At 46.6% G+C, this 16087-nt stretch overlaps 1 protein-coding gene across 1 annotated transcript; it reads left to right on the top strand.

Annotated features, from left to right (window-relative positions):
• The first annotated feature begins 3761 nt into the window (after nt 1-3761).
• LOC136936995 (tetraspanin-1) lies at nt 3762-14114 on the top strand. Its single transcript, XM_067230713.1, has 8 exons — nt 3762-3966; nt 4137-4201; nt 7544-7750; nt 8540-8614; nt 11734-11832; nt 12368-12514; nt 12990-13073; nt 13445-14114. Exons 2-8 carry the CDS (start codon nt 4145-4147, stop codon nt 13502-13504), a joined length of 729 nt encoding a protein of 242 aa, XP_067086814.1. The 5' UTR covers nt 3762-3966; nt 4137-4144; the 3' UTR covers nt 13505-14114.
• The last annotated feature ends 1973 nt before the right edge of the window (nt 14115-16087 follow it).

Raw genomic sequence — 16087 nt, forward strand, 5'->3', positions numbered from 1 at the left:
GCAGATAGGCAGTGCCCATCACGGTGAGATATGGTCGAGGGACAAAGCCTCGCTCCAGTGCCTGCAGGACCATACTTAACATTTCCTCAGGTGAGAGGAGAGGGAGGGGGGAGGGAGGGAGGGAGAGGTGGAAGAGGGGAAGAGAGAGTGGAGCAGAGAAGAAGGGGGTGAGAGAGACAGAGAAAGGGAAAGAGAGAGACAGAGGGAGAGAGGGTGAGAGAGAGGGAGAGGGAGAGAGGGTGAGAGAGAAAGAGAGAGAGAGAGAGAGAGAGAGAGAGAGAGAGAGAGAGAGGAAGAGAGGGTGAGAGAGAGAGAGAGAGAGGGTGAGATAGAGAGAGAGAGATAGACAGAGAGAGAGAGGGTGAGAGAGAGAGAGAGAGAGAGAGAGAGAGAGAGAGAGAGAGAGAGAGAGAGAGAGAGAGAAGGGGTGAGAGAGCGAGAGAGAGAGAGAGGTTGAGAGAGCGAGCAAGAGAGAGAGATAGAGATAGAGAGGGGGGGGGGGGGGTGCATCAGTACAGTCAGGTGTGATTCTCATCTCAGAGCAGGGATCCAGGATCCAGGTCATTTCCTGCATGACAGCACCTCATATCTCCAACTCCCCCGTCAGAGGAGGAGGGAGGAGAGGAGGAGGAGAGGTGGAGGAGAGGAGGAGGAGAGGAGGAGAGGTGGAGGAGAGGTGGAGGAGAGGAGGAGGAGAGGTGGAGGAGAGGTGGAGTAGAGGTGGAAGAGAGGAAGAGAGGAGGAGGAGAGGAGGAGGAGGGGAGGAGGAGAGGTGGAGGAGAGGTGGAAGAGAGGAGGAGGAGAGGTGGACAGAGAGAGAGGGGGGGGGGAATAACTTTAAAAGCTGTAAAAGCTGAGATAACAGGTTTCCATGACAAGCATGACAACTGCATTAACTAACCAGCTTTTAATTGTTTCCAAGAGAGGGTCATTAGGATGCTTAGTGATGGTGGGGTTTAATAGATGTGTTAAATCATTACGGGAAGGCCAGCCACTGTGGCCACTAAGCCACCCAACTCTAATCTGTTTAGAGTTAACAGGCATTTGCAAGAAACTTATTAGACTTGAGTTACACTAATTATTGGCAGCGTTGGATTATTGCCTTGGAGACTAACGGAGAAAAGGGGGGGGGAAGGAAAGAGGGATGGATAGAGGAGGGGAACGGAGAGAACAGGGAGAACGAGAAGGAAATGCATACGAAAGAAGCCCTTTTAGCTAATTAGCCTGTATGGTACATGTATATATTACATAGAGGCCTGGGTTGATAGAAGATAACTGACCATGGGTCTCTCTACTGATGCATGTCATAAGAGCATGTTATCAGTCATGGAACAAAGAAGCCATACAAGCCACAGGCTGAACAGGACTCTGCTCTCCTCCGCTCCCCTCTCCCTCTCCTGTTCTCTCCTCCGCTCCCCTCTCCCTCTCCTGTCCTCTCCTCCTCTCCCCTCTCCTTCCCTCCTCCCTCTCCTTTCTTCTCTCCTCTCTTCTCCTCTCCTACGCCTTTTCTCCCCTCTCCCCTCTCCTCCCCTTCTTTCTTCTCTCCTCTCTTATCCTCTGCTCTCTTCTCCGCTCCTACACCTTCTCTCCCCTCCCCTCTCCCCTCTCCTCCCCTCTCCTCCCCTCATCCCTCTCCTTTCTTCTCTCCTCTCTTATCCTCTCCGACCGCTCTTCGCTCCCTCTATACCCTAGTGCACCTTCCCACTGAATGATTACTCATTCTCCTTTTTCCTGTTCCTACCTTTTCCCTTCCACTTCTCTCCTCCACTTGTTCCGTACCTTCTCCCTCTCCTCGCATCTCCACTCCTCCCTGCTTCACAAACAGCCTTTTCCTTTGTGTAAGAGTCAATTAGTGAGCCTTATGGTTTGATTTATAGACTGGGCCGCCTATGGTCTAATGGATTGGTGTGAATTAATATGCATTTGCTTATGTGTGTGATAAATTAAGAGGCAGGAGACAATTGAGGTCACACAGGAGTTCTGGTGTTCAGCGCTGGTGTTCAGTCAGTGCCACCAACACACCACTTAAAGCCTTCTCCACAAAGAATGACCAATTTGAAGAGTAGACCTAATGGCTTGTGAGCAACGATACGGCTGCTGTGCTCTTTGATTTGTGATCTCTCAATACTATGCATCTGCACTTTGGAAATAATTAAAAAGGCTCGTCTAGATCAGGGCCAGTGATTAGTATAGCCTGAACAAAGGGATTATTGAATGTTGAAATTGAATTGGAAACCATTAATGTTGCTAATATTCTTTCGGTATATAATCGGTAGCCTATATTGTAATAACGATGATCCTAGCTGGCGGATATAAAGGGTCAAGGTATGCTATGCAATCATTCAATCAACATCTCCTGACTTTTTTGAACGTTGGTGTGATCAAAGAGGAGTGTTTTATAATTCTTGGGTCATGAAAGCTCAACTAGCCCATTACATTTTTGGGGAACGTCTCCGGTCCTAATGAACAGGCCCTCTGGTGATACACTAACGGCAGGCTTCGCACGAGGTTTTGAGATATTAGCATGCCACCTGCCCTGGAGGGGGTGGGGGAGAATACTCAATCTAACCGACCTCATTAAGGGACCCGTGTTTTACGTTCTCTAACCAAGCCCCGGTATATCTCTACAGTCCATCACTCGGTGATGAAAAAACGGTCGTCTAATCATTCCTTTTCGTGAACTGGACGGAGGGAGTGCGCTGGAAGATTATTAACTGGTATAACGGCTAACGAAGCTTGACAGGTGCTCTTCTCGGCGAGATTAAGGACGGGTGTGTTAATGATAGTTTTGGTGAGATTATCATAACTCACAATAAGGTAATTAAAGTGGTATTACTGAGCTGCGCTCAACTTCAGCAAGGTGGCATTGGGCAGAATCCATGATTTTCACTTTTATTTATTTTTATGTAATGTCAAGGGAATGCCATTCCCATGTTATAAGATGGGGAAAGAAGGAGTAGCCAGTGTTACATTGGAGGAATAACATAAACATTAAGGATGTTCTCAAACGCTTAGCCTGGTCTTTATTAAGAGAAGCACGGCTTGCTCCGAATCTACATTTTGCACATAGACTACCATGTCTTTGTAGCCTACCTGACTACACATTCCGATAACGGTCAGTGAAAAGACCTTGCTGGCGCATCGAGGAAGACCGGACAAAGAAGTGCGCATTCCTTCAGTGAAGGAGCATTGAGCAATAGTTGCTGGCTTTCTGCTTCAAGACAAAACAACACTACGAAGGCGATTTCCGACCACAACAGAACACCACTCCCCTCTAGTGGTGTCGTATAGTAGTGTAGCCTAAAGTAAGAACAAAGAGCTGATAGATTAACACGAAGAGCTGGAGGAAAACTGAAACAACTAAAAATGGTCACAATATGGACTCAACTCTCAACTGTGCAGAAGTCCATATCATCTGTCCACATCAGTTACAATTCTCTGCACTCAAAACGAAACAGGTTTTGTGTCGTTTTTATTTTCACCGAATACAAAAAACATATGTTGTTACATTTCAAAACCCAATGGCTTGCCTTGATTCTTACAACCTGCGCAGCTGAAACCGTAGAGAAGTAATGAACACGGGTGTTGCTGTGTTTATACCTGCAGGGGTCATGGCGAGACTGCTACCTGTGACTACAGACCCTCGCCTCAGTCTGAGCACCTGTCCCTCTTCTGTCACCTGTCCTGGCTCCACCCTGCCTCACCCTGAGGGGCAGGAGAGATCTCCACACTCTATTTGTCCTGGTCGACCTGAACACCATCTTCTCTCCTCACCTCGCTCTGACACATTCACACACACACACACACACAGCGGTCTGAACACACCTGGGTACAGGTGAGTGCCGTTCCAGCTTGATTGTCCCGGTCGACTCGTTCACCTGCTGGATCCTGAAGCTGTCAGCAGGCTCAGACCTGCGACCTCTCCCACCGCCAGCTGTTTCTCCTGCAACAGTAACCAAAACACAGGTACTGTATGGATTCACAAGTTTGTACGGCAGTTTAAACATGTTACAGTATGATAGTTTAGCTTCACATAAATCATGTTGTGTCTGTTTGATATAGTTGATTTTAGTTTTAGTTTATTTTTGTCAAGCGTAATTTAGCAAATTGACCGAATTAATCTTCCCATTATGCAGATTAAATAATGGGTTGCTTCACATTCGTCAAATGGCTGATGCTCTTGTTCAACTTGCTTATCTTGGTAAGTATGCTTTCTGTTTTAGCGTACGTGTATGTGTGTGGTGTGTGTGTGTGTGTGTGTGTGTGTGTGTGTGTGTGTGAGGGGTGGGGGTACCACCACGAAAAGAGTAATTGCATTTGTTCATTTACTGCGTGAAATCTTTACGGGGAAAGTCAAGTGTGAAGGAAACAAACAACAGATTTGAATGCATAGGAAATCCTTCTCCTCTCTCCCTCCTGCTCCCACGAATGCAAACAGATAGCGAAGATGTCACGCAAACAGATCTCAAATCACTGAGCAGAAGCAGAAATGCGAACCCCCCCCTCGCGCCCCCACTTTCTCACATCCAGCAATTTTCATCTCATTAACTTCAAACCCACTAATTTCCCTACCTCTGTTTTCCGGTTAACGTTCACGACTAATGGCATTTGTGAAATGAAGAGAAACTTTGGCGTGGGTAAGCTGTATTTGACAGCTGATGCCACCTGGGCACAGAGCGACCGAATTATTCCTTTCAGTTTATGGTGAGGAATGAACCCCATGTGTCAGTATGCGGTCAACAAGTGACACCTGACTGCATAAACGTACTGTAATATACGGCACATCTTATCTGCAGATGTAGGCACATGCTTTTCCCTGTTCCTCTACCAGGCCTTGGGATTCAGTGGTGTGTCTGTGTTAGATCTCTCAGTAGAACTACGTGTTTATCTTGGAGACACTTGGATGATGAGAGGAGAGACCAACATTCCCAGCTGACGTCTTTCTTGTTTTCCCGTACTCAAAGAAGAGTCCTTGCTTTACTTTTTTTCAATTGGAGGGGTGTTCGTGCGTGGTACTCTCTTTAATCCATGCTCCGAATATGTCTATTTATATTTCTCTTTATCTTCTCTCTCTCTCCATTCATTCCTCCCTCTCTCCAGAGGCCAATGGCCCTGTTCTCATGTCCTCTTGTTTCTTTCCATAAAAACATTAATAGGTTTGATATATCGCTCCCTCACAACAGTGCCATTCATCTCCCCAGTTTAGACCAAACCTTAACTCATTTACATCTAATCCCAGCCAGGTGCATCCCTCCGACACAAAATTCCCCCGCAAGTGGCATTTCATCAGGTGGATTATCCTGCTTAAGAAAAGGGAATGCCACCCATGATTAGATCCAGCTGGGGCGAGATGCCGGCAGACAAGGAGTTAGAAGGGGGGAATATGCTTGTCGTATCACATTTGCCTTGTAGTGTCCTGATCACCGGGAACAGGTGGAGAGGAGGAGCAGGAAGACAAGGAGAAGAGAAGAAGATAGCCTGGGGTAAGGAGAGAGAGAGAGAGAGAGAGAGAGAGAGAGAGAGAGAGAGAGAGAGAGAGAGAGAGGAGGGTTGAGATAAGGGTGGGTGGGAGACACTGCTAGGGGAGGGAGAGAGAGAGTGAGGGAGGAAGGTCAGAGAGAAAGAGTGAGGGTGAAAAAGATCCGGGACGATGTGATTTGACGTGACGTTCTGGATGTGGTCTCAGGGACACTCAGGAGACGGGAGGGAAGGGGGGCCTGGCATGACGTCTCCGCTCACCTCCTTAATCTGGATGGACTGATTGCGTAGGGGGGGCAGGACTCTAAAACTACAACTCTGCATCAAGGCCATAGCCATAGAGTCAGCATTGGGGGGGACGAATAATTTTTTATAAAATGTATAATTTTAGATCAATATATGGGGAGGGGGGGGGGGGGGGGGATGGGAGATCCCCATCCTGGGAAAATATGATTTGTCCCCCCCCAATAAATCACTGTAAACCTAAGGAATTTAAATAATATAAATACTATTTAACATATTACAATGTAGGCTATGTCAGTCTTCTAAATGCATACATGTAATGTATGCATTTAGAAGAAGTTTAGTTACAGCAGTACTTTTGGTGTCCCCCTCAGGAATTGCTCTTGAGAAAATGTCATATAATTGTCCCCCCCCAAAAAAATTGATAGCAGATTTTCGCCACCGATTACTGCCCTGCTACGATGTTTTGAAATTACATTACTCCCCCCATCAATGTCATTAACAATTTGCAATCTTTTCCTCTTGAACATCCTACTTTTAACATGCAATTTACAGTCGTAAAAATCAAAATTGTAATGGCGTTTCAGTCGCGTAACATGTTCACCTTACTACTTCGTGTTGGGCTCGTTTTGTTAAGTAAAAAGTAATTTTCCCCTTTCTCTTGTCCATGAATCACCTCTAAACAATATTTTGGTGGCTAATACTTTTATTCCCAATTACTATTATTGTTGTTGTGGCGGTTAACATCTTACTGAATGCCTTCGATTGATGCGTCGGTTTCTCCGTCTCTCCAGACTAGTATTCAGGCAGGTGATTCTGAAAGTTAGCTTAGCTACGTTGGTCTTCTTCGACGGATACTGCGTAGGCCTATAACTTAACTAGCGCCGCCGGCTTGTGGGATGCATGAATTAGCCTACAGCAATACGGGGATATATATTGTTGCGCTATTTATGTTAGAAGTCTTAGGCGGTGTGAGAAAAGCCTTAGGCGGGCCGCCTTTGGCTTTTCAATGCAGGAAAACCCCTGCATTTGTTTGTTTGTTTGTTTGTTTGTTTGTTTGTTTAGAAATGAATTACAAAACAAGTCCAACTGGGTCGTAGGTCATCACGATCCCGGTCGCGGTGTTTGTTTACAGTTGGCTACTGTGGCGTCGATCCCATCCCCGATGTACTCTACCTGGATGAAATCATCCATCAGGCCTCAGCCCCGGAGTGATTCTGAAGCTACCTCGGCCCAGCTGTAATGCCATGGCCTAGTTATTACACAGAAGAAGTCAATCCCCCAGGTCTCTCTTTATCCACTGGTGCAAGATGATCGCTAAATGGATTTCCACCCATTATGCCATTGTGTCATAAGAGTTGAGAGAATAGGGGTCAGAAAGCGGGGGGAGTGTTTCCTTGACAACGGTAAGAAAATAAAGAAGACAAAGTCGATACTGGCTGGTGTATGATGGCTGCCTGAGGCAAACCGGGAGAGAGGATCGGCAAGTCTTCACTTGACGGTTCAGAGGGTGTGGTGTTGCGGCGTTGTTCCTGGGTAATGGAACCGTAGGCTAGTGATGTAATAATCATTTCCAGCTCACATACGTCTTACTACCGTCGAAGCCTTTCATAGCGCCAGATCTGTGAAACATATATAGTTCTTGGTTATAAAAACCGGGGGCTTTATGCTGTCTTTGTTAAGCTTTTGTTCCATGCATTAGTCCATTGATGATGACTTTTATGTGTGTGCGTGTGTCTCTTTGGTTCATGTTTTGCATACGTGTGCATGTGTGTGTGTCTCTGTATGTGTGTTTTGCATATGTGTGTGTGTGTTCCTCCAGCTGGGGGGCTCGACTCTGCTGGCAGTGGGGATCTGGATGAGCGTGGACGGGGGTAACTTCCTCCAGATCCTTGGGGACCTCTCCGGGGAGGCCAGCCAGTTGGTGAACGTAGGCTTCTTCTGCATTGCCATCGGAGGAGTCCTGGTCCTCATGGGGTTCCTGGGCTGCTGTGGAGCCCACAAGGAGAGCAGGTGTCTGCTGCTGCTGGTAGGTCTTCAGGGCCCCCTCTCCCCCTCCAGCACACCTCCCCACTGCATCTCCAAACTAGCAACGACACGGAACTTTCGTCTGAACTTTTACCCGTTGTGACGTTAGCGCTTTAGGGCACAGTCCGCCATCTCCAGATCACTTTCCAACGTATCGTGACTTCAGATCCATAACGCTCGCACTCTCCACCTACCCTCACGTTTATCCACCACTACGATGAACTTCCCACCCCAGTTTACTGCTGTGGTATTCCAGTGTACCACTGGTATCATCTTCCATAACATTCTCGCTAACAATCCCCCCTCAACCTCCTTACAATTCCCAATTGAACATTCTTAACTAAGTCATCTAGCCGAACAGTCATTATGAGCTCAATGTATAACCTCTCCACGCAGCGCTGAAGAGCAGTGTGTGTGATATTCTGCTCTTTAGTGATGTGGCTAACTACCTCCGAGGGCCATAGCATAGGCTCTAATGACTAGCCTAGCCAGCATATTTTCTCCACATAAGCACCCCTCAAGTCACCATCTCTCATTTCTCTGACTGATGGTGCTGCGCTGAGATACACATTACGGTTTTATGGATGAAAGCTCCTAGCTGTATGCTTATCGCTTGCTAGCGGTTCCCGGTCCTCCAATGAAACGACTTCCTGCGGTCTCCTTTGTCCAATCAACAGTTAGTGTTGTTTAATGGATGGCCTGTACAATAACATGACGGTAGCGAGGCTGATTACTGCACTCCCAAGGCTGCTGTTGTTTAGCTCGTGTTGTTTTGTCTCGTCCTCTCCAGTTCTTCTCCATCATCCTGGTTATTTTCATTGCCGAGTTGGCTGCCGGAGTGGTGGCACTCGCCTACTCGTCCTTTGTAAGTATCTGATCACGGCCTTGGGTCTTCCCCCCTACCTCCCTCCCTCTCTCTCCCTCTCTCCCTTCCTCTCTCCCTCCCTCTCTCCCTTCCTCCCTCCCTCCCTCCCTCTCTCCCTCTCTCCCTTCCTCCCTCCCTCCCTCTCTCCCTCTCTCCCTTCCTCTCTCCCTCCCTCCCTCTCTCCCTTCCTCTCTCCCTCCCCCTCTCCCTCTCTCTCTCTTTTACACACACACTCATGCACACAAACACACCACAAACATTTCTTTATTTATCTCTCTCTCTCTCTTTATCTCTCTCTCTCCATCTCTCTCCCTCTCTCTCTGTCCTCCACTCTCTCCCTTGATTTTTATCTCCATGTAAATTTTCCATCATAGCCTGGCCATCATTGAATTACAGGGCTTTATGTCCGCTCCAGTACATTCGGCCACTTAATGACTCCAGGATTGCCTGGGGCTGTGTGCGACGGATCTCACTTTGAGCAATTTATTACTCTGGAATATTGAAGTTAAAGCATTTTATATGCAAAACAGCCTATTTACATATATAGCCCCCTCCTCTCCATTCCAGTTTAGTGCAATGGTATAATAATTACAACAATTTCAAACGAGCTATGTAAAAGGAGGTTAGAGAAGGCTGCTTTCAAATAAAGAAAATAAAAAAAGTTTCTAATCAGAGAAGCATCTTGGTCCCTGAGAGCAGGACAGCTGTAATGCAGGTCCATCAGGAGGATGCCTGGCCTGTCTGCCTGCCTGCCTGCCTGCCTGCCTGCCTGCCTGTCTGTCTGTCTGTCTGTCTGTCTGTCTGTCTGTCTGCATGTATGTCTGTCTGCCTGCCTGCCTGCCTATCTGTCTGTCTGTCTGTATGTCTGTCTGTCTGTCTGTATACCTGCCAGTCTGCCTCATCTATTTGTGCTTGAATACCCAAATGAGCAAAAGCTGCTTCTGCTCACTTTTACAAGTCCCCTGTGTTAGACCAACATGGAAAGAAGCAGTGTGTATGTGCGCTTTTATGTGTGTGTGTGTGTGTGTGTGTGTGTGCAGAGATTACAGAGACTGTCAATGGAGGTTGAGAGGAGGCTTTGCAATGTGGTTTTGTTCAAAGAAATCTGTCTGGCTCTCACTGCCTGCTATTTACACAACTTATCTAGCCAAACCTAGCAATCTAACCGTATCTGCTGGAATACAGGTGTGTGTGTGTGTGTGTGTGTGCGCGTGTGTGTGCGTGCCAGAGGAGGGGGATGGAAGGCACAGGCGATTATTAAAGGGTCAGTGGGGCATCCTAGCCATGATTTATATATTCCCATTGTTATTTAAAGGAAATTAGATAAGCTTAGAGTCAATTTAATGTGCTGTTTGTTAACATTATTTCCATCCAGTCATTACCAAGACAAAGAACACTGTCAATGGTATTATGCATGTGGCTATCGTTAGGCATCTGCTCCTACCGGACCTTTGATAACAAATGCTGCGAATGCATTTGTAATGCAATAATGAAAGGGATGAATATGGGTCATATACATCTAATATGCATATATATAGTCACCTATGTCAATAACTCAGTGACAACTCATGTGAACAATGAAATGGGTGATAAATATAGTGTTGATCTATTTCGTACTAGTTTATCTGTCTCATAAATCTGCCTTTCGGCATAGGGCCTTCCCCATCCCATCGAATCCCAAAAGCCAATAACCTGGGAGGATCTCGAAATAACCAAGATTTAATAACCTATTTTCCCTGGCATTATGCATGCCATTTACAGTCATGGTTCTTCCATCGCGCTCGGAGGGTGACCATGATGCAAATGATATTGTGAGGCAAATTTATGGGTTTGGAGATAGACGATTGTTTGATAGACGCCAATATTGGCACGGAGCATGGTTCGTCCTTCAAGACGAAAGCCCTTCACAGCGCCGTGAGAAGTCCACAGGGAGGTCAGTCTCTCTCACCCATAAATGACTTATAAAAGGAGCCCTTTGAATAATCTCCAACAATATTTCAGAATTCTTCCAGTCAGCACTAGGACAATAGACTGTACTCTCAGTGTTCTATTAAAATGCTTTAGAGCTTCCACACGTGTGTGTGTGTGTGTGTGTGTGCATCTGCAGGAGTGTGTGCGAATGTGTACGAGTGTGTGTGTGTTCACCTCTCTCCACCAGCATTGTCTTGATCGGTGAGTTATTGCCCTCTGCCAGAGACGCCAGTGTGTAAGTAGGGGCTTTGTCCTGTCCATATTGAGTGAGTGTGTGTGTGTGAGTGTGTGTGAGTGTGTGTGTGTGAGAACGCAGTGAGGCGCAGGGAGAGTGACAGTGATGAATTAGCCAGCTCGTAATAACCTCTCTGATCCCAGCCCTCTTCCTGCTTCTTGGGGGGCACTTTTAATTGTAGCGTGTCTCAGTGTCCCCTTGGGCAACTCCCTCTCTGCCCCCTGCACACACGTGCACAAATACACATGCGTGCACGTGCACTAACACGCACAAAGCTTCCCACACAAGCGACTAATACTCAGGCACACACACACACCATCCTTCCCCATTAAATGAGTCTTTGTGTGACTGTATGCCAAGGGCTTATTAATCAAAATGGGAAAAAGCTGAGACAGGGAGGGAGGGAGGAAGGGAGGAGGAAGGTGAGAGAGAGAGGGAGGGAGCTGAGGGAAGAGGACCTGTGTGTGTGAACTTCTCACGTCGACAAAAGGAGCTCCTTCCTGAATGTATCCCTTTGTGTTTCATCCATGTGCCTCCCTCTACCTGAAATAAATATGGCATGAAACACAATGGGGAAAAGTGCACTAACCTAGCGACCAGGAGCATCAATATATATGTAAATGTGCCCACTTACAACCACAAAAGAGAAAAACGAGGAAAAACGGACCAGTCGCTTTCTCGGGGTGCAGGCAATAGCTGTTTATTTCCCATGTGCTTTGTTTGGCTTCTGTACAAATGTATTTCATCATTGATGCATAGGTGAGTATTTGAGATTTACCCTCTATTCCTACAAGAATGTCCACGCTCCATATTGGAGGTGTGTGTGTGTGTGCATTGTGCAGTAGACCTTGACGGTTGCACTAAAGGGATTTTCATATCCTCGTGTGTGTGTGTGTGTGTGCACATTCCCCAGGCCGAAGGAATCCTAAAGGCATGGGCCACCCCTGCATTGAAGAAGCAGTATGGCACTGACCCAGTGGTCACCAAGATGTGGAACAGCACCATGACCCAGGTGTGTCCACACTACATTTAGTCATTTAGCAGACGCTCTTATCCAGAGCGACTTACAGTAAGTACAGGGACATTCCCCCGAGGCAAGTAGGGTGAAGTGCCTTGCCCAAGGACACAATGTCATTTTTTTTTTTTCTTACCGCTCAGCCACCTGACTCCCTGTGTCCAGCAGTGTTTACCAACCCTCTGCCCCAAACAAACAAACATCCTTCGGGGTTCATAATGTCCATGTGTGCAACTGAATAGAACCCTCTTACCTCCTCACTGTGTGTTTCCCCGATGTACTGTTTAGACAGAACAGACCATAATAAGTAAGCCGCTGCCATGACAATTGGACGACGACGGTAGCAAGCGCAAAAAAGACCCGCCAGATTTTCCTAAACAGAATGCCAAAGAAATTCCGTTCCACGTCAGTGCTATGTCACTTTTTAATCAAGGGCTTTTCGATCGTTATCTGAACCCTGTTGCCATGGCGTTCCCACCCCTATCGCCCGCACGCCGCGGCCTCCTCACTCTGTCTTCTTCTTCTCCTGCAGTGGAGGTGTTGCGGCTTCACCAACTACACCGACTTCACGGGCTCCCGGTTCACCGAGCTCAACCGCGGCACGTACCCGCCCAGCTGCTGCCTCCTGTCCGACATCACCCCCTGCAGACTGGAGGATGCGGAGGACAGCGCCATCCGGGTGGGATAGAGACGAGCGCCGCACCCTGGCCCCCGCCAACACCCCCAGATACATTTACATTTATGCATTTAGCAGACGCTTTTATCCAAAGCGACTTCCAAGAGAGAGCTTTGCAAAAGAGCATAGGTCACTGATCATAAACAATGAGATAGCCCCAAACACTGACTCGAGAGCTGCTGTCCTGCATGTTTTAGATGTTTCCCTGCTCCAGCACACCTGATTCAAATGAATGGTCATTACTTGATAGCAACCCATTCATTGACAGCAGCTCTCGAGGAACAGGGTTGCCCACCCGTGGCCTAGAGTGATATTGTGAATAGGACCTGAGTATTGGTGATGGTGTGAATAGAACCTGAGTGATGGTGATGGTGTGAATAGAACCTGAGTATTGGTGATGGTGTGAATAGAACCTGAGTGATGGTGATGATGTGAATAGAACCTGAGTGATGGTGATGGTGTTGTCTCTCTGCTGCAGGGCTGCTTTCACCACCTGCTGGACTCTCTGAAGAGGAACGCCTACATTGTGGGTGGAGTGGCAGCGGGGATCTGCGCCTTGGAGGTAAACCAACCAACGCTGACGTCATAACCTTGTGCTCAACACTCTCCTGACTAAGCTCTCATCTGGCCACGAGAGCGCGGCGGACAGCTGACACAGACATTTGCATGTACTGCCCCTTCTGTGACAACAGGCCTCGTTCCAGTTTATTGCCGGGAGAGATTTGGTTTGTGTGTGGATCTGATTGGGACTTCGCAGGGGCGATGGTCGTGTATTCAAACCCAGACAGGATGCCGGGCTGTTGGGAATGTTCCATTGAGAGTGTTGGGAGAAGTGTTGGGAAGACGCTCTGTATAAGAGCGTCTGCTAAATGACTAAATGACTAAATGAAGTGAATGTTTCAAAGTGTGTGTTTGTGTGTTTCTCCCTACCAGATCGTTGCCATGGTGGTGTCTATGTACCTGTACTGTCACCTTGACGACAACATCAGCTGAGATCCTCTTGTTGCTATGCACAGGTCCTTGAGTTATTTTGTCAAACCAAATACTCTACTGACAAATACTAGCTTTTGAAAATGTAACTCTTCTAATCCAATATCAATCTAATTCAAACAATGAAATGATATATACTTTGTGTAGATATAGTAGCTATTCGTTTTAATTCATGTTTTTAAATGATTTAATTGATCTTTTTCTACCTCATTTAAACACCTGAAATGTAAATACCTTATAAATACATAAAACTAGTTGTGGACTTGGACAAGGTTCCCAAAGGAAAAGTACTCACCTCATCCAACACCCTCATCCATATGTTCATGGATTGTTGTGTTGTTTGGCACATTTCCGAATATTTCAAGAAAACAAGAAGCCTTTATCAGCACTGACAGCTGGACACGACAAAGCGACTTGATGCCTGGGTTCACAAACCGTTTGGTTTCAGCTTGTATCCCGTTTGCACATTGTGTAACAAGGTTGAGTAAATATTGACCTGGGAGCTTTTGTAATGGATAGGGATGAGAGAGACTGACCGGGCATTGTTTCTGCAACATAAGCCGAGTTTGTGGCTTCAGCCTCAGAATTAGAGTAATAAAACCCAAATCCCTGTTTGAATCCTAATATGGAATCGTGTCTTTGTTCTCCTCTGACGGTGCGTTTCGCTGGTGGTGACGGTATCCCAGGAGCCTGTGCGTTCTTGCTTGGGTGATTGGGGAGAGAGAGAGAGACCGTTCATCCAATTCAAATCAATTAGACACCTATGACACCCTATGTGTTAAGAGATAAGTTTCCCATCATCTCAGAGCCTGGTTGTGTGTGTGTGTGTGTGCCTGTGTGTGTGTTCCGTGTCCTCTCCGTTCCTTGTTCAACAACAACCCCAGCCTCTGTCTTTCACGCTCTGGGCTCTCTGAAGAAGGTCTCTCCGATCCAGTCAATCAATATTCCATCTACATCCAAGCTTTGAGGGCTGTGCGCCACTCAACCGAATGTTCAATAGGTCAAATATGACATTGAAAAGACTCGCTGCCTACCTCTTAGGATCTGACATGATCCACTAGGCTTGACTGACAGACCAAATTACCCGGTTTAGAGCACACTTGGTAATGATATGCTGACTGAATGCTGTATCGCTGTATAAAACCTGTGTGTGTGTGTGAGCACAGAGCTGGATACAATCACTGTGCAGGAAACAAAGAGCAAGGCAGAGTCAGATGGCTGAGCGGTGAGGGAATCGGGCTAGTAATCCGAAGGTTGCCAGTTCAATTCCCGGTCATGCCAACTGACGTTGTGTCCTTGGGCAAGGCACTTCACCCTACTTGCCTCGGGGGAATGTCCCTGTACTTACTGTAAGTCGCTCTGGATAAGAGCGTCTGCTAAATGACTAAATGTAAATGTAAGGCAACTGGGTGTACTTTAGCCGAGAATAGTCCATGGCAGAGTGACTCACAGACACTAATTGAACACACCGAGGAGGGCAAACACTATTTATTTGATCGTGTTCAACCCTCGTGCTGCCTTCGGGTCACATGACCCAAAGGTTCACAACGAACCATCGTTGTGTTTACCCAATTTTACCCAATACAAAAACAAATAAAAAGCATTTTCTTTTAACCTTCGCAATGTGGGGGGTCTGAGACAGCCCGACGGTTAAAAGAAAACGCTTCACTTTGTTTTTGTATGAGGTAAAGTTGTCGCAATACGACGGTGGGTCACAATGACTGATGGGTCAGAATGACCCGAAGATAACACAAGGGTTAAAGGGTCTGTTACACACATGCAGACAAACAAGCACGCGTGTGTTCTGAAAGACAAAGTAATGAACTGGCGAGGGCGCACTGAGCTCAGTGGGCAGATAGGGACGACGCGAGCTTGCCTGTCACGTTTGGCCGCAGGTCCTGAATGTTGTCAGAGAATCGTTGAGATAATGGAACGGGGTTGGAGATAGGCGAACACAAAGGACGTAGCAGGGAAGGGTTTGTCCTTGGTCAACCGCAGCGGTTACGGAAAGGCACCAACCCAGGGATTTGCATACATTTCCCTGGCCGCCTGACTTTCCTCTTACCGTTGGGTTTGCCTTACTTACTCCCCTGGGAAATCTAGCTCACGAACCAGAGACTTGTACAATTCACATGATAATATGACTACTGTACAGTAATGGTGACTGTACCTGAATGATGCCAATTCCAAGTCATATTTGTACATTTGTAAACCCATTTTTGTGATCATTGACATAACTTAAAAGATGGAATTACATGTAGAAGTTAGATAGTTGCTTATAGCCACAAAAGACACCATCTAAAAAACATTATCTTTATTCATCTCCATGAAAGGGTTCAAATATATAATACTTGTCAAAATGCATAACCTCAAGAGCCATTGTGAAATCTCACACCATCTTTGAAAAGCTACAAAGAAAAACACTGTTCTTGCCCCATATAGATTAAGATCCAGTTACTGTATTGAAAAGTGCAGTACATTGTGACTTTGTACAGTAGTGTTTTGTGTTTCACAACTGACTGGGTTCAAAATAACTAGTGGTTTAGACAAAAATGAAATATTACTAAGTTTTGGATCGACAGTACG

The sequence above is a fragment of the Osmerus mordax genome, chromosome 27, assembly GCF_038355195.1.
Source record: "Osmerus mordax isolate fOsmMor3 chromosome 27, fOsmMor3.pri, whole genome shotgun sequence".
Taxonomy (NCBI): domain Eukaryota; kingdom Metazoa; phylum Chordata; class Actinopteri; order Osmeriformes; family Osmeridae; genus Osmerus; species Osmerus mordax.